Source organism: Cinclus cinclus, chromosome 6 (assembly GCF_963662255.1).
Source record: "Cinclus cinclus chromosome 6, bCinCin1.1, whole genome shotgun sequence".
NCBI classification, from domain to species: Eukaryota; Metazoa; Chordata; class Aves; order Passeriformes; family Cinclidae; genus Cinclus; species Cinclus cinclus.
In genome coordinates this window covers 25,525,734-25,543,809 of record NC_085051.1, presented here as the reverse complement: position 1 = coordinate 25,543,809, position 18,076 = coordinate 25,525,734, and the positions used below count along the sequence as shown (strand labels likewise).

Sequence of the window (18,076 nt, the reverse complement as noted above, 5' to 3'; positions counted from 1 at the left end):
GATGGGTGGGCTGATAGACAGTACATGAGTTAACTATGTACAGTTAGTGACTGTATATACATATAGTTAGTCAGGGGCAGGAACAGGGAGCTTAAAATTTGCTCTGTGCTACTGCAGTCGCCAGATCACATTCCCACCTCCAGGGGTGAAACATTTTGCTTATCACAGTCATTCTGGCTCATATCGCTACTGCTGCGCACTGCCAGGGTTTCACATTTCACACATGCCTGCTACAAAAACAGCTTTCCGCCTTTATTTATATTGGCAAAAATAAAAGTCTATTTCATTCCCATGAAATCCCTTTCTAAACATGGTTATCATTCACATACTGCTTATTTCTACTTCCTTTCAGTTTGTGTTCCCATAGGGTGTCTAAGCCTTGACGATACAAAGGCAAAGATGCAACAGACATTTCTAAATAGATTAGAAAGATTTCATGAAGACTACTGTTTAAATATGCCCTAGTGGGAAACCTTGGGTTTAACTTAGCTTTTGTAGTACATGCATAATTGTTTACTGCCCACATGAGATTTCTCAGAGACCTTAGAGCGTGACAGCTGAGAAACACCGTCTTGGATTCTGTGCTGGGAATTACCTCAGAATGCCTGAGAAGTACTTGAGAGCTGTGATTCACAAGTCTCTCTTGGATGCATCAAACACAAACATTTATTAGTAGTTACCATATCTCTTTCAGGATATAGCTGGAGAGAAAAGGAGTTGAGTGTGGTTTTATACAGAAAGGCACTTTTTCCAGAACTGGAAGAAAGGCACATGGCCTGAGTGCTGGCTGTGCCTAAGGGAAGATCCCAACTCTCCCACAGCCATTCGTGCCTGAGGCAGAGTTTCATGCCTGTGGCTGAGATCACATCTCTTCCTGGGAAGCAAGGGGGGAAAGCAGTGAATGGGCTGCCTGCCTCTCAGGAGTGGTGTCAGGAGCAGCTCTGCCAGGGGATGATGGTTCTCTGCGCAGGGGAGGTGGGAGCAGAGCAGGTGGTGGCGTGGCCAGCCTGGTGGAGCTGGCAGCAGGGACAGCACACAGCCTCAGCGGCTCATCACCAGCTCCAAAGGGACTGGGGACCCCTGGTCCCATGTTTCAATTGCTCTGTCTTTGCTGCTCATTAGACAAAGTGAGAACGTTAGTGCATGTTACAGTCACATCCTCTTTTTGTCATACAAACCCTACCAGACCAAATTATGCAAGTACACAGCTGCTGCACGCAGGAGGAGAATGAGACTCCAAACACAGGTCATATGATGTGAAAACATTTGCTGCAATAAGTAGGAGCTCTTCATTTTTGGGATTCGTTTTTGTAAGCTATTTGCCAAATTTCTGTATGCAAGATGTTTATATATTTCTGATATAAATTCTAGACACCTAATAAATGAAACCTATATCCAAAAAAAGGCAGGGGGGGAATGTCTTTTTAACTAAGAAGCAAAACTGTATCTAAGAGTGTGAAACTGAGGAAATCGTCTCTGAATGAATCGTCTCTGATCTAAGACGAACCTGCAGGAAAGAGACAATAAACTATGAAGGTCCCCTCGTGGCTGAAATTAAAATTACATTTCCAAGTCACGCCTGCACAAAGTACCTCCGACTATTCAGCTACCTCACATGCTTAAACTGGAGAGAGGGAGACAGCGCACCTCAGGCACAGTCAGGTGCCACACCCCTCTTGGAAAAATGGGTGCAAGTGTTTGAGATCATGAGGTGATAGCTATGACAGTGAGAAAAGACACAAAGGATAAGGCCACAGGGGAGGAAGGAGTGTGCACAGCACCCTGCTAACAAAATATCTGCTGGTGTATAGAGCATAGGGTTACTCTACAAGGAAGGGTAGGGAAGTATTCTGGAAAGAAAGAGCTACACAGGAGGTGAAGATCATGACAGAGAGGGAAAAACCCCGGGAGAAAAAACATTTTTCCTCCCCATCTGCACCACCTCATTCTGCAGGCAGTTGCTGTTCTTCATCATGAAAGAGGAAGAGAAATGCCTTTTCTTCTCACTTCCCTCTCACTACTTTTATCCTTCACATTCTTACTGCTGGCCTGGGGGCCAACATACCCAGGGAATAAAATAAAATGGGGGAGGAGAAAGTGCCCCAGTATAGTATTCCATGACAGGAAATGTGCGCTGAAAGGAGCAGCCAGGTAGCAGCATCAGTGGCTGCAGGTTGCTGGTCTGACAGGTGAGTTGTGCGCTCCCTCCTCAAAGTTTCTGTAGCTCCACATAAAAGCATCTGGGATACTCTCATGATTTCTGCTTATGTTTTCCCTGTCCTTGCCTTAAATAAAGGATTTATCTTCCACAGCTGGCATTTTAGCAGAAAATCCACACAAAAAATTTGTAACAAAATAAAAGGAATTCTTGTTGTTATGTTTGAGATGATTACAGATAACACTCCCTAACAAACATGTTCCTCTTAGTTCCCTGTGAGCTGATGGTGAGAACTTCAAAATGAAGATTTGATTTAAAGATAATTACTCCAGTGAAGCTGCATCTTAGCTTTACACTCACAGTAAACATTGTTGTTATTTTTGACTAGCCATTTGTAACCTCTCAGAACACTGGGACATATTTGCCTGCATTTACAGTGTCACCTACATCAAATTTCATAGACTTACTCATGGTTTATAGTAGTTTAAAGAAGAGGGGGAAATATCTCATTGTGAATGCAGGCAGACTGTTTCAAGAAGTTTAATTTCACCTGTTCGTCCTGCAATCTGTGGGTGTGCTTAAAGAACAAATCATGGTTCTTCCCTATTGTTAAAAGACATCTTCAGCAAAAGACTATTCCACTTCCGAGACATTTAAAGGAATAAGCTGTTGTGGTGGTTTGGGCCTGGCTGGATGCCAGGTGCCCACCAAAACCCCTCTATCACTCACCTCCTCAGCTATACAGGGAGAAAAAATAAAATGAAAACGCATGAGTTGAAATAAGGATGGGGAGAAATCACTCACTGATTACTATCACAAGCAAAACAGACTCAGAGAAATTAATTGACTTCATTATTAATCAATACTGGACTAAGATCATGAGAAGTAAAACAAAACTTAAAAATCACTTTCCCCAAACTCTTCCTTTTCCTGGGCTTTATTTTATTCTCAATTCTCCTCCTCCCCCTCAGAGATGCAGGGGACAGGGATGGGGGTTATGGTCAGTTCATCATGTGTTTTCTGCCACTGTTTCTTCCTCAGGGTAAAGACTCATTCCCCTGCTCCAGTGTGAGGTCTCACCCACATGAGACAATCCTCTACAAACTTCTTCAACATGAGTCTTTCCCATGTACCACAGTTCTTCACAAACTCCTCCAGTGTGGGTCCCTTTCCATGAGCTGCAGTTCTGCAAGAACAGTGTCCAACCTGGATCTGCCACCAGGTCACAGGTCCAACCAGCAACCCTGCTCCAGCATGGGCTTCACAAGTTCTGCCAGGAGCCTGCTTCAGCCTGGGCTTCCCAGCAGGTCACAGCCTCCCTTGGGCATCCACCTGCTCCAGCATGGGATCCTCCAGGGCTGCAGGAGGAACTTGCACCCCCATTGACCTCCGTGGGCTGCTGGGACACAGCTGCCCCACCATGGTCTGCCCCAAGGGCTGCAGGGAATCTCAGCTTCGGCTCCTGGATCACCTCCTGCCCCTCCTTCTGCACTGATCTTGGTGTCTGTGCAGTTGTTTCTCTGTGTTTGCGAGTACTTTTGCACAATAACATTTTTTTCCTTCTCAAATATGTTATTCCAGAAGCACATCTACCATCGCTGCCTGGCCCAGCCTCAGCCAGCAACAGGTCTGTCTCGGAGCTGGGTGGTGTTGGCTCTGTCAGACACAGGGAAAGCTTCTGGCAGCTTCTCAAAGAAGCCACTTGTGTAGCCCTCACATATGCAAACCTAATACAATTATAAAAACCTCAGTAAGTTATGGGGGGAAAAAACCCCGAAAGTCTGAAATAACTAGATTTTGATGAAGATTAAAGCAAAATATATTTTCCACAGAAACTATCACTACTATTATTCATTACAACAATCTGGCATGGTAGTTGAATTGAAATAGTCTTTTTAATGGTACTACTACACAAATGTAGTAAAAAATGTATATCTCAACAGTCACAGGCTTTTTTTTTTTCTCTTTGCAAGAGGGAAATCACTGCAAAACTCTTGAAACTTCTTAGTGAATAATTGACCACCTGGATGCTGGGGTAGGAGAGCTTAGTACACTAATATTTCTTTGTCTACATAGTTTGCTTTGCTGATTCATTTGACAGTGCTGCATTAAGAATCAAACAGATCCTAAAAAGTCATAGACAAACCCTAGTGAGATTAACGATGCCACATGAGTGTGCATTTAAGAAAAGCTAAAGCAGGAGTAACTACTAAGCAGCAGGCAAGCAGCTTTTCTTTGTTCTAAGGGTCTGGTTTGTGCTCGTGCAAAATGACTCCAAATTGTTTGTAGAGAGTTCTTTAGGATATAAAGGTGTTCTTTGGCATGACTTAACTCCAAATTAGTGCCAATGTGTCTTTTACAAAGATCACTTTTTCCTCTGTATTCCCAGCACCTGTTGGCACATACATTTGCCCAGCTTTGTGGACTAGACAACAGTATGACACATAATTTGACAGATCACAAGACTTGACTCTTTGTCTCTGGAATTAACTCAAATACAGAATAAAAATAGCAGTGCAAGAGAGAATAAAAGGTAAAATAATTTGAAAAAAATACTCAGGAAGTTTTTCTCTGGGGTTTTTGACATTTTTGCTTCATAAAATCAAATATTGCACTCTTTATGTTTATTTTCCTGTGAGAAGCGCCTTCTTCATTTGAAGTCATAGGAATGGATTTTGCACAAATACAAGTATGTCCGTGTTGTCACCGTCTTCAAGGAATTTTTCACTTCAGGTATCGGAAACTTTTCAAGCTGAGAGTGTTGCAAAGGAGTGCATTCCGTAATGACTTCCTCCAGTCGATCACAAATGTGTCAGGGAAATGAGTGGCCTATGAAATTCACCAAAAGCAGAAGAAACGCAGGAATGCAGCGAGGCAGATCGCCAGCCTCGCCGGTAACAGGGGCACCGCGCCGGGCCCGTTCAGCACCGCGGACAGCTCAGGGCTCCGGGACACCGCCACCGAGCCCCGGCACCGAGCCCCGGCCCTCCGGGCGGGGAGCTCAGTTCGGCAGTGCCACGCACTGTAGGGCCATTGGTACCACAGCAGAGTTTAAAACCAACCCGAAACCTGATGTCTGTGCTCAGTTATGGCAGTAGTTCTATCCTCAAGACAGGGAACCCATGTTTTGTCATCAGTTTGAAATCCCTTGCAGCTAATAATGCCTTTATGAAGTGTCAGATAAGGTTCTTAAACAGTGTCCTGGTTTGGGATGGAATAGAGTTAATTTTCTTCCTATTAACAGGCACAGTGCTGAGTTTTGGATTTAGTATGAGGATAATGTTGGCAACACTGGGTTGTTTTGGCTGTGCTTAGTGCTTACCCTAAGCCAAGGACTCCTCTCTTTCCAAGGCTCTCCCAGTGAAGAGGTGCACAAGCAGCTGGGCAGGGGTGAAACACGGCCGGGACAGCTGACCCAAACTGGCCAAAGGGATACTCCACACCACAGAACATTATACCCTGTATATAAACGGAGAGGGGGGAGTTGGTCAGGAGGTGTCTTTGTCTCTGCTGCTTCCACCGTTGCTAAGAGCACACAGAGTTCTTTTCAGTAACTAAACTGGGATTATAGATCATTAGATTGGATTTTCATCTGTTTCTCTTTCCAAGAGAGCAGATTGCTAGAAAAAAATATGCTGAAAACAAGACAAATACACCAACCATTCTTCCTTGTAAGGAACTACATTACTATGAGTCAGGAGTAGCCAACCTTTCACCAAATTCTTCTGTTTCCTCTGACAGAATAAGTGCCACAGCATTCCTCCAGCCTATTGAACTCCAGCTGTTTTCCACTGTATTGTCTTTTCCATGGGACTAGTACTACAATTTGTCAACAGTGATAAAAAAGTAGCCCTGGAAAAGTACCAGGGGAAAAATATTTCATGCTTTTACTGGCATGAAAAGATGCATTTAACATCACAGAAAAAAATACAGCAAGATTAAGAAAAATTGTCAGAGGTGTTTTATTCATGCATCCAATCCATCATTGCCTCAGGTAAGTATAATTTTGTAAGGCTGCCTGAAGACTAGACAGGAAGAAAAGAAAAACCACAAATCCTCTTTGAAAATGCAAGCAGAAGACCTCTGCTTCCCTAGTGGGGTTGTTGCTATCAAGATGAAGAAGCATTTTTTGGCTTTTGCTTTACAAAACTGAAAAGCATGGCTATTAGTTAGTTATGGTATTTGCTAACTGGAAGGTAATATTTTTGTAAGATTTTTTTCTGTATATCTGTTGGAGTAATAATGAATCCTGTTTCTGTTATAATGTTATCAAGGTTCTTGCCAAAAAGCTTGAGAAATTGTCTCTGAGAGCATAAGCACCTTCAGAAATGGAAAGACTGGGCTGAGATGATACAGGGACACTGATTGCAGTTTGTTTGCTGGATTTCATTTTCATTCTAGAAATTGCATTTCCTTCATAGAGAGTTTTCTGTAATTGTCATAAAAAACATTTTCGATACACATGCATATGGGTTCCTGGAAAACAATGTTATTTCAGTTTTCATCATGTTCAGCATAACTTTGGCTGAAATTAATAATGGAGGCATTGAGTGTCACTTTACACAGAAAGTGCCTAATGACAGGGTACATATTCATATATAACTACATACCATACTTGTTTTTCAGGTTGTCAAATGAAGATAAAACTCATAAAGAGATATTCAGAGACACTCAATGGATAAACATCTTCCTGAATCAATGACAGAGGTGAACAACAGCACACAAAAGAAAATGTCTTTCCAAATATAATTAAGTAAATACTGTCTTAATAAATAATTTTATATAAAATTGAACCATAAAGTTCAGTTAGAGTTATCAAATCCATAATGCCGTATGTTTCTGCCCAGTTGCAGGCCAGAAAAAAATTTTACAAAGGTAGGCTTTCACCATGGAAGAAGCTAAATGCAGTACAGAAACAAGAAGTTCTTGTTGGAAAAGCACGGTGTAACTTCCAGTGTCAGCAGCTGGTCAGTCCTCAGCACTGAGCACGTTAAATAGGAAAGCTTGTGGTAAACCTGTAAAAAAACTGCTGGGACCAAAAAGCCACCAGTTGCCAAGTTGAAACTGAATTCTTGTTCCAGGGAAAGACGAAGATAACCAGAGAAAGAAAGGGAGAGAAGAGGGAGAGAAATAACCGGCATGAGAGTCTTTAGATACAAGGCTTCAGGAAAAAAACAAAACAAAACAAAGCAAAACAAAACAAAACAAGACAAAAACAAACAAACAAAAAACCCAAAAAACAACAACAACAAAAGAAACAAACCAAAAAAACCCCAGAATTGAAACATCGGACCCATCAGGGACCTCTGTCCGGGCGAGCCTCCCCTGCCGAGCCCCTTTGGCCACCAGATGGCCCCATATGGACGCGGATGGTAACTGGTTACTGGCTCCAAAGACTTCGGGCGTTTCAATAACTAATTTCCAAGGATCCTAGCTGTCTACAGGGAAACAAAAGGAAACAGAAAGAAACCCAAACGTCCAAAAATCTGGCCTCAGGAGGCTGGAGAGTTTGAACAGTCCAGGTTCAGGAGCTTAGATTAGAATACACGTCTCAAGTCCTGGAATATTTTTCACGGTTCCGTTTTTCAATCACTGTAAGTGACTTGTTCCTACCAGGATTGTCATTGAATTAATACTGAACTGGCAGTACAAATGGGAACTTAATAATATGTGATATACCTGGCTTCATACTTTCAATCTATGTGGCATTTGTAAAGTCACAGGTTTGCATCCAGCTGTGGGAGCTCCAGGAAAGCTGGAAATAACCTGGAACTGTAGAGAATTCAAAGCAGGGCAGCACAGATGAACAGAAATGAAACATTACCAGTGTGTAAAGCCTGAAAATTTGCTTGCTAAACTGTTTGACAATGAGCTTTGCTGGCCAGTTGCAGGCAGCAGCTGGCATTGTGGGCAAGGTCCTAGCCAGAAATTTTCTTCAGGATAATAATTTGCTTATATTAATTTGTTTGCTTTTCCCCCTGTGTTTGTCTGTGCTGTCTTTCTGATATAGGATGGACCTAAAATCTATCGTTTAATGTTTAGGTACCAGGTGGATTCTCTCTTAAATTCTTCACTCTACTTTTCCATGCTTATTACAAGCTAACAGTCTTTAAAGGCTCTTTTACCATGCAGGCATCCCTGAGGACCAATCTTAACAGATCTCTGAGGGTAAACAAAACTTAACCCTGGAGAGAATGATGGCCCCTCATGAGAGAGGGTTTCTTGGTGCTTTTAAAGTCTGATTAAGAAAGGCCTCTGAGACCTGATGTAAATCCCAAAAATACCTCTCTTTCTAAATCACTAAACATATCTGAATAGAAGACGAATTTATTTTTAAGGGGTGGGGGAATGTCTTCAAAACATTCTTTATATTTACATCTCAACATGTACTAGGTAATATCTCACTGGTGGAGCAGGTGCTTGAAGAACTTTCTCACACAAGAAGCCTTCTGAAAATAGCTGCAATACATCCAGCAACATTCACCTACCAACAGCCTGTGCCCGAACAAGTCAGCATCTGCAGCACCTCTTTGGAGGCCCCCAGCAGTGGGAACTTAGCAGGAATACATACCTGCAGTTCAGGTGAATACTGCAAAAGGGATCTGGCAAAAAATGGAGTAGAGAGGTAGGAGTTAGTTGTAGATTTGTACATAAAAATCTTTCATCCTAGTTCTATTACATCATAGAAATGTAAACTGGAGCATGCATACCTGGATTTGGGTACTCATGTTAAGTTCTTCTCTGAACCCCACTTGTGGTTGGATTGTTGCACCTTTGGTGGAACGCCACAAATACTGCATAACCTTGTTAACTATAGTGTTACAGGGTGAAATGGGGCTTTTTGAGAAAGCCTTTTCACCTTGTTAAGCTTTGGTACATCTCAAAAAGAAGATGTAAAGGAGGTGTTCTTGTAGTGGTGAGCAAAGGTGAAGTGTACATGGGTAGTGCTGAAACTGTGGAGCCATTTCCTTTTCACAGACCTGATCCTGTTATGCATCACTCATTTTTGCTCTGCTGATTGATTTGGAATTTCAGTCTCAGTATACTGACTGAGATTTATGATCACTTGAGCTTTTTCTATAGAAATAGTTCTTACTAGAAGCAGCATTGTAACTGCTCCCTGTGTACATTTGATACATGTTCAGAACTTGCAAGAGGAAGTTCCTGAAATTTCAGACATTTCTATCAGGTAAGTTCTCTGTCTGTTTTGATTTTATTTGGTTTACATTGATTTATGTATGACACCTGATTCAATAAACTTTGTTTTACACTATGGCATGTCCTAAATTATAATTCTGGAAGGAAGGGAGGTAAGAACTGTTGTGACAGAGAGAAATCATTTCAGGCCAAAGGCAGGATCATGGAGTGTTGGTGACTTTTGCTTTTCCTGTTTCCTTTCCTTTTTCTACTTCTATGACAGACAAGCCAGAAAACCTGGTTATCATCAAGCTAAAAACGTTTGACTTATTAACACTCTAAACACAGAAACAGAATCACCTTGTAGCTGTGAGCAGGAAGGACTGCAGTTTGTCTGATGTGCAATGACTTGCATGGGTGGTGTTCCCTCTTCTTCCTGTTAGTCCCAGGCACTTCTGTGGAACAGCAAACACTTAAAATTTCATTCCTCACACCTTTTATTCTGTTCACAGCTGTCCTGCTCTTTGAAGTTCTCTGAGCAGGAGACCACTAATGACAGTCTACCTGTTAAGACTCACATTCAAAACTATGTGAAAAATTAGGACTGCTTGCAGGCAGAATAATTGTTTTTAAAGTGGAGGAAACATTTTCTTCAAGGAGCAACTGGTTGCACGGTCTCCCTTGCTGACATACACTGAGCATCTGTCAGACCTGTTATACTTCCATGAAATATGATGTCAGATATGTGGATACCTAACCTGAAAGTGTGTGTGAGGATTTCCATGAGAGTGGGAAAAGTCTCTTATTTTCTCACGGCTGATAGATATATGTGTGGGAAAGATGCAACCTTGACTTTCCAAGATTTTTTCTTTCTCTTAGTTTTCTCCACCTTTTTGCATTTTTTTTCTCCAAACTGGAGCACACATTAGTATTTGCTAATTTTTTCAATTCTTAAACATTTCTGTGAGTCAGACAAATTAATGTAGAAAAGCAGAGGCAAGCAGCTTTATACTGCTTATACTGTATATAGGATAGAGTATACTTATAAGTATACTGCTTTATACAGCATTAACTCTCTAGAGTTTATTAAGGTAAACACAAATTAACATTTTAATGATCATATTGCAGGCATATAACAATAAATCAGAAGATTAATTATGGAACTCCCTTCCCATTCAAATCCTCCCCAGGGCCTGAGCCTCACCACACTGCCTCTACCTTTGCTCCCAATTGCAAGAATCCATTTTCCTCCCAGGAAGACATCAGCAAGAGTTAGCATCCACAGGAAAGAAGCTCCACTGAGGGTTATTCTGTGGGAAAAAGTCAGGAGGGAGCCCAGCTCAGCTTAAAGCCTTGTTCTGGGCAGTGCACTTGTAGGGAAGACAATACCTGTTATATGGGCACACATGCACACATATGTCCTCTGTCCTCTGCAGCTTTTTTTTTTTTTTTTTTTGTTCAGAGCCACACCAGCTAAACAGCATTATAGCCGCCAGACATCTGAGGCAACATGCTACTTACAGTTCCCTCTTGACAAGTGGCAAAACTCAAAGTCTGCTGTGAATAGTTAGAGATTTTTCTGCTTTAATAGATACCCTTCTGCTACTGACTAATGCTTGTGATGAATGAATTAGCCATAATTTACCTGCCACCACTGTAGGAAAAATATGTGAACCTCTGTGAAAGAGGAACTAAGAATAGAAAAGAACTCACATCTAACACCAAGAAACTGGAGGGGGGCGTTAACACTGAGTGCTGACAGCAGACACCTCTTAAACTCTGTCAGCATTATTTCTTCAGAGCTTTCCTAGGCTGGATGAGGGTGCCAGAATACTCATGTATTTTTAGATATATCTTACAGCTTCAGATATAGATCTGGAGGGTTTTCTCATGTAGAAGTAAGTTATGAAGCAAATGTTACTCACCTCTGCCCCTGCATGATCTGTAAACGAATGGAGGAGAAACATGTAACTCTGATTCTGAGACAGCATCCTTCTGCATAGCCTTAACTTTGATGGGAGTAATTCCCAGCTTCCTCTGACTAAAGAAAACTAACAAGTCAAGAAAAAGAAAAACCTACATGAACTACAGGGTTCCAGGGCAGCATGAACAATACAGTATCAGGGGACAGTAGGCTTATGGGGATACCCATAAGGGTGAGGGCAAGATACAGAAATATTAATCCTTCTGCTTAAAATAATAACTTCCCCCCCCCCCCCCCCGCTTCAAGCTGTTTTGCTGTTCTTGCTTGGTATTCTCACTTTGGATCTCTCCTTGTTCCAAAGCTGCCCCATTTATGAAATAGTCAGTAAGGCATGACCTGCCAGATGTACCAATAGCAGTCCCGGCTTGCGTAAAATCTGCTGTCAAGGGGGATAGAGAGCACTTCTTTCTGGGCCTTCTCCTGTCACTGTGGCCTGATCACTGTCTCCAACTGATGTCGTATATCATTGCACCTTCCCACTGGAGCAGATGATTCCTTCAACCCACTTCCTGCACTGGGAGGGCTCCTCCAAACCCTCATAACTTAAATGCCATTGTATCCATTTTTCACAGTCTCCTTTTCCCTCTCACTTGGCCATGCTGCTGGCAGCAAAGGCTGTACAGATTGCTGGCTGCTCTGTGACTAACTTATTTTGTATCTGTCCTTTTCTGTGTGGTGAGAAGCTGAGAGCCAACTTTGAGTTCAAGACTAGCCTGCCAGCCTTTATACATTTGCAGATTTAGCTGAGAGGAACTAAGTGTATTTGAGAGATTTTCAAGTTAGCTGCTGAGAGACCAACATCCCCTAGAGGTGGTGCCAATAGTCACAATTAGTTGCTAAATCTTGTTACAATTAATATGGTCACAAAATAATATTTGACTGTCCCTAGACAACAGATTTTTTTAAAAGGTACAAATCTCATGCTTAATATAATAGCAGCTTGTCTTGGCTTGAAAGACAGGTGTCTGCTAAGAAAGGCAGAAGCCTCTCTTTGAAATGGAGAATATAAACTGTCTCCCTCCAAATTATTATAATTTTGAAATTAAGGGGCTCTCAGGCAAAGATATGGGAATAAGAATAACAGTTCTTTACTAAGAAAATTAAAATAGAGAAACAGTATTACAAAGAACAAACCCAAAACCACTGACAGAGTCAGAATAAAACATGACACCCCATCAGTCAGGGTGTTGGTAGCAGTCCCATTAAATGGTGGCTGCAGTCCTCCTGGAGTGACAGATGTGGTTCTGTTGGAGCAGTTTTCCTCTGAAGGTCCAGTGATGATGTAGAAGGGCCTGTTTTTTTTTCTCTGGAATCCAGTGGGAAAAGGCTGCTTTGGTGTTCCAAATCTCAGTTTTTCTCTAGGTAAGAAAGGCTTGGCTCTTCCCCCTGGCTGGAGCATCCCCCAGTGTGAGGATGTAATTTTATCAGTTATGCAGTGGAACTCAATGGCCCATTAACAGCCTATGTCTTCCTGGAGGAGGGATGGGTCATGGAAAAGATAAAGAACACTGCCCCACCTGGTTTTAGCAGATGGCCCACTAACAGAGAATATCTCCCACAGAGATAAGGATCACTGCCTCACCTGGTTTCAACAGATGGTGATAGAATACACACCCCTGGTCACATCCTGTATTGCAACCTAAGACACAGCTCTAGACCCCTCAGTGATCTAAAACCTAAGTCACCTAGGAATATAAGAAAGGGGTAGTGGTTTGAGTTGTTTCTCCCACATGTTTCATTGTTCCCCTCACCATAACTCCACAATTTATTTGCTCTCATTCTCCTGTAAAGTGAGAAAGCAACAGGTTAAACAAATATATTATCTAAGGTTACCCAGCTCCTCCCAAGTGCCAGGCTCAGGTAAGTCCCAGGGGCTTGTGGATTCCAGCAGCAAAAATAGGAAAGCTCAAACATTGTCCCCACTGTGCTGACTGGCCTGTCCATTGACTGAGTGTTAGGTGCTTTTGAAGAATAAATAAAAATCACCTTTTCACTGAGATTTTAGATCATGCACTACCCTAGCTGTACAATTTAGAAGGTAGCTCTAACTACTTCTCTAAAAAAAAAATGCATTTTTCAGACCTTCTGCTAAAAGCAGAATGTAATACTTACAAAACTAGTGAAAAGTGTCTGTAAAGTCACCACGAATACCAAATCTGCTTATCAAAAGATTTTTAAAAGCTCTAATGGAAACTGTCTGAATTGCTGACAGCTGTGCTGTTGAGGGATGAGGCTGTGATGAGAGCACTGCTAGAGAGGAAGATATTCTGGCATTGCATTCCATGTAAAGCAGCTTCAAGCATCTGAAGTTATTTGCTTATTTCCTACAGTATACATGATCAAGGCTCTTGCAGACAGAGTGGTTTAACTCTCAAGCAGATTATTTATTACTTATGTCTTTTTCTAATTTAAAAAATAACATAAATATAGTGTTCTAAAATATTCATTGTCAAAAACAACATTCTTCATCCTTCCCATGTCTCTTACCAATGGACCAAAACCTATCATTTATGAACAGTTTTCATGAAACAAACATATGCTCTGAAAGATCAATAAGAAGACAATAATTTTAATAGGTAAAGGTCTGCATGGTACAAGAGGTCATGGCAGTGATTTTTTACAAGACTGTTTAAGATGATAAACCATGTATACAAACTCCAGGACAATCTCAGCAGCAGTCACCAACCTGCCTATCAAGCACCTGTGAGGACAAGGTCTGTCCATTTTGTACAAAGGAAACTGTTCTTTGTTTAATCTACATTAGTCATTCAGGGAGGAATAATCCTCATATTTCATAGTATAGTTGAACAAAAAAAAATCCATTTCATACAATTTTTTTGTCTTCTCAATTTGTTCTGAGGTCAAATGTCTGAGATACTCCAAGGTGATATCACCATCAGTTCGTTTCTCTGAGCTGTATCTCTTCAAGCTGGGGTATTGCAGGCTCTCTGGTGCACCAATGACCTTCAGAACATGCTCAGAATCCAACCCAAGAGTTTCATACTTACCCACAATATCATAGTGAATGTTGCAAGGATCACAGAGCAGAAACATTGGCTTCCAGTGAATGTCAAGAGTATGTGGTGGTTTTGCTATAATGAAGCTGACAAACTCCTGGAAACTTACTTTTTCAGAAGAATTTTGATTTTTCCTAAACATTGCCCTAATCTCATTAGCAACATTGGTACTGTAGAATGGTTCAGAGTGCAGGAGTTTGTCTCTGTAAGCTGAAACCAGCCGTTCCAAGGGATGTCTGGTGAACATCACTTTGGTGTAGTTGCTTAGAAATTCCTTTTGCAAGGCAGGAGGGTAAGAAACCAGCCTTTTGATTAGTGATGTATGGTGAATGTTGTCATGCCCAATATCAGAAGCCTCTGCATTGAAGTCTGATTGAAGAAGAAAAATAGTTCTCTTCCAGTTGGAGCAGCCTACCTTGGGCACCTCACAGTAGATAAATTTATGCTTGTGCTCCACAAAGAGCTGGTTTGCAACAAGAGAATCCAATATGCTTCTTTGTTTATTAAGGTTATTCTTCAAGCAGACAGAAGCCAGTGTGTTTTTCCGACCATTTTGAATTGACAGCCAATTTTCAGCAGGACTGGGAAAAGCATCTGTAACCAAGGAAGAAACTGAAAGCATTTCAGTGAAATAGGCTTGTATAAATCTCTTTATCCGTGACAATCATAGCACTCGATCTATCTCCCTGCATACAAAATCTAATGATGATGCTAAAATCAAATACTTTTTTTGCTGTAACCAGACTAGGCTATGGCAAACATGCAATAAACTACCCTCCCTAGTGAAACATTTTTTAAAATGAAACCTTTCAATATGTTAGCAGTATTAGTCTAAACAAGTTTGATGTTCCAACATGTTTTTGTAGTGCTCTCCTCATATATTGCTGAAATAACTACCACAGTGACAAGGCCTTGGATATTTTCACTATATTCTTTGTATCTTGGGCTCCATAGTTACTTTCAAACACTTGGGAAAAGTGTCTCTCTTTCTATCAAACATTAAATCTTATTGGTAATTTCTTCACTCACCTGTTAGGTGTTTTTGTCTCTTAAAGAAAAACCCAAAAAGAAATATCCCAAATAAAAAATTTGGGAGAAGGAAAACTAACAGCTTCTGGTTCATGTTATTCTCACAGGAAGGAAAATGACGTGGTCTCTAAAATGGAAATCTGTCTTTCTGTCAACAAGGAAAGATAATTCAGGTTAGATTTTGTATGTCTGATATAACAAAGATAACATGTGAATCTCCTACAGAATTTAGGGCAGCAGGAAGACCTTTCAATAAAAATAGGCTTTGCTAATAGGTAAAATTCTTTTATGGAAAAGACTCACCACAATTATATTGTTAAACCAAATAGAAAAATATGTCCATTTAGAAGTATTAAAAAATTCCTCCTTTTTTCAGAACAACTAACTGCTTATGAACAAATACTCCTCCCTTGTCTTTTAAAGCTGTTGGGAAACAATAACTTCATTTAGGATTACAAAGTTGTAATTTTTTATAACCTTTAAAATCTGGGAACACCAAGATCTCTATAACCCGTAACAGGTGTATCTGCAAAGACCATGACACATTCAGGATTAATTTCCTTCTATTTATTGTCCTGAACCTTTGCACTTTGGACAAATGAATCACTGCTGGAGAAACTCTGCCATATTCCTGCAGAGAATCCACACCACTAATGAATTCTCCCATTCTCCCTCTCCAAAGACACTGCATGGTATATATGTTTGCTGTCATTGCTTCTGCAGCAGAAGAGTCCCAAAATAGCTCAGTAGGACAGGAAATGTATAGAAGTGGTAGAGGAAACAACAGAAAAGGAGTTGTTCCATATTACCAGATAAAAGGAAAGAAGGCGGTCCAACACAACATGTTTTCTCTCTTGTGCTCACTCATTGTCTCCTTACACTTCATGGAGAGAGACCTATCTAAATCCTCTGTTCAATCTTACTCTGTTTTCCCCTGTAGAGAGCTCTTCATCAGCATGCTTTTATTGGAAGTTGCAAAATTAAGTGCAAAACAATAACTACTGGCAAATTCGACATTCTCTTCCCCTTTCATCAAGTCTGCACAATCAAAAAAGTCAAACAGCACTGTCTTCCTTTTCCACTCCTCCAGTTTTCACCCTGAACCTGCTGGCAATAAGCACATCATTGCCTGGATTCCCTGAGGATGTAAATCCTTTTTTTTTAACTTTTTTTTTTCAGTTTGTCTTATTTTGTTTTCTTTTTACAGGATACAATAGGACCACTTTGTAAGTTGTTTGTGTGCCACCCATCATGTGGCTGTACTTATATCCCAGCTGCCATAATAGAAACTGTTTTCTGGTGTTTCTGAGACAGCAGTAGAGGCAGCACCAGTTACATTGCTGAAACTATACTTGAACACAAGGATTCCTCCTTTTAGGGCTGATACCTGATTTTGATATTACATACTTTTACCAGGATATCTGCAGACTCATAGAGTTAACAGCATTACTGACAAATCTCTCTTAGTGTAGGTATGACCTGGGGTATCTTAGTGTAAGTATAACCTGGTTCACTATCTCTGTATTAAACATTTACTTGTATTAACAATCAAATATTACAATACTCATTCAAATTAATGCAGTATTCTTAGACACATTGGCATTTAGCCTATATTTTTTCGTTTTCTTGGCTGTATAAGATCATTGTAAAGACTACAAGAAAGCTCATGGGAAGATCCTCCTTTAACCTTTTCTTCACTGTACATCAATTCTCATTTCATGATGTGATCCCTGAGTCCTAATGCATCAGAGGGTTTTTTTCCAGGCCAGCTAAAGTCAGACAGTCATTGACCTCATGAGGGAAAAGATTGAGTGTTCCTTTTTTATTCTTTTTCAGAAGCAGTTTGGAGACAACTTCACACTGTAGAAATTAAAATCAATTTGACTCTAAATAGTTCTGTACAAGTACTCCTTGTTAGATTATGCATACCAGAAAGATATGGGACTTAATTTAATTTAAATGAGGTCACTTCAGAGAAGTAATTTCATCATATCCATCTCAGGAATCAGAAAACGAACTAGATGAATTTTACCTTATTTGGATACTTGTATCATGAATATTTACTGATTACACTATCATTAGAGATTTTAAAGTCTGCTGTAAGACATATTTCATGTGGAAACATGTCAATAGGCCAACACAGTGAAATAGAAGGACTTGTTTCCTTGGGGGAAAGAAATTGTTTAGCAGCTAGTTGAACACAGGAGACAACTCCTCTTCTAAGACTTATGCATATTTGTGTAAGCAAAAGAATCTTTAATTAAATTCAGGAGAACGATCAGGCCATAAGGAGGGATGGAACAAGCTCCAGGATGACAGGTAAAATCTTTCTGGACTCCTTAGAAAACTTCACAGAGCAGACTGGCAGTAAGAGTTAACATTGCCCTCAACAAGTGAGGTCAACATGACATGAAGCTACCTTAAGGTGAAGTCCAAAGCCTTCTTCAGAAGACGTTTTCAGATGTGAAACCCCAGTACTGAGTTCTGTGTAATACGAAGTTTCCAGTGATGAAAATCACCTGAGGGAAACCTGAGGAAGAGGAGGAAAGAAAATTCTGAGAGACATTTTGTCAAAGCGGGACAAGTCATCTGGAAATTAAAAAGGAGGGAAAAAATACAAAATGAAAAGCACCTTTGTCAGTAGGTGTCAATGTCAGTAAATCAGATGAACTTTTCCTTATATTTATTATGGCCTTTCCATGTACTTGAAATTGTGTTTGCTATTTAAGATGTAGCAAGTTAATATTTCTC

At 40.6% G+C, this 18,076-nt stretch overlaps 1 protein-coding gene across 1 annotated transcript; it reads right to left on the bottom strand.

The window, feature by feature from the left end:
- Positions 1–14,039: 14,039 nt before the first annotated feature.
- LOC134045172 (carbohydrate sulfotransferase 8-like) lies at positions 14,040–15,419 on the bottom strand. Its single transcript, XM_062494803.1, has 2 exons — positions 15,326–15,419; positions 14,040–14,890 (listed from the first exon to the last, which is right to left on the bottom strand). Exons 1-2 carry the CDS (start codon positions 15,417–15,419, stop codon positions 14,040–14,042), a joined length of 945 nt encoding a protein of 314 aa, XP_062350787.1.
- Between the last annotated feature and the right edge of the window lie 2,657 nt (positions 15,420–18,076).

Bases quoted from the DNA above. Each gene is read 5' to 3' on its own strand.
- LOC134045172 (XM_062494803.1), bottom strand. From the start codon at position 15,419: ATGAACCAGAAGCTGTTAGTTTTCCTTCTCCCAAATTTTTTATTTGGG. The intron at 14,891-15,325 runs GTGAGTGAAGAA...CCTTGGTTACAG, and splicing joins GAGACAAAAACACCTAACAG to ATGCTTTTCCCAGTCCTGCT.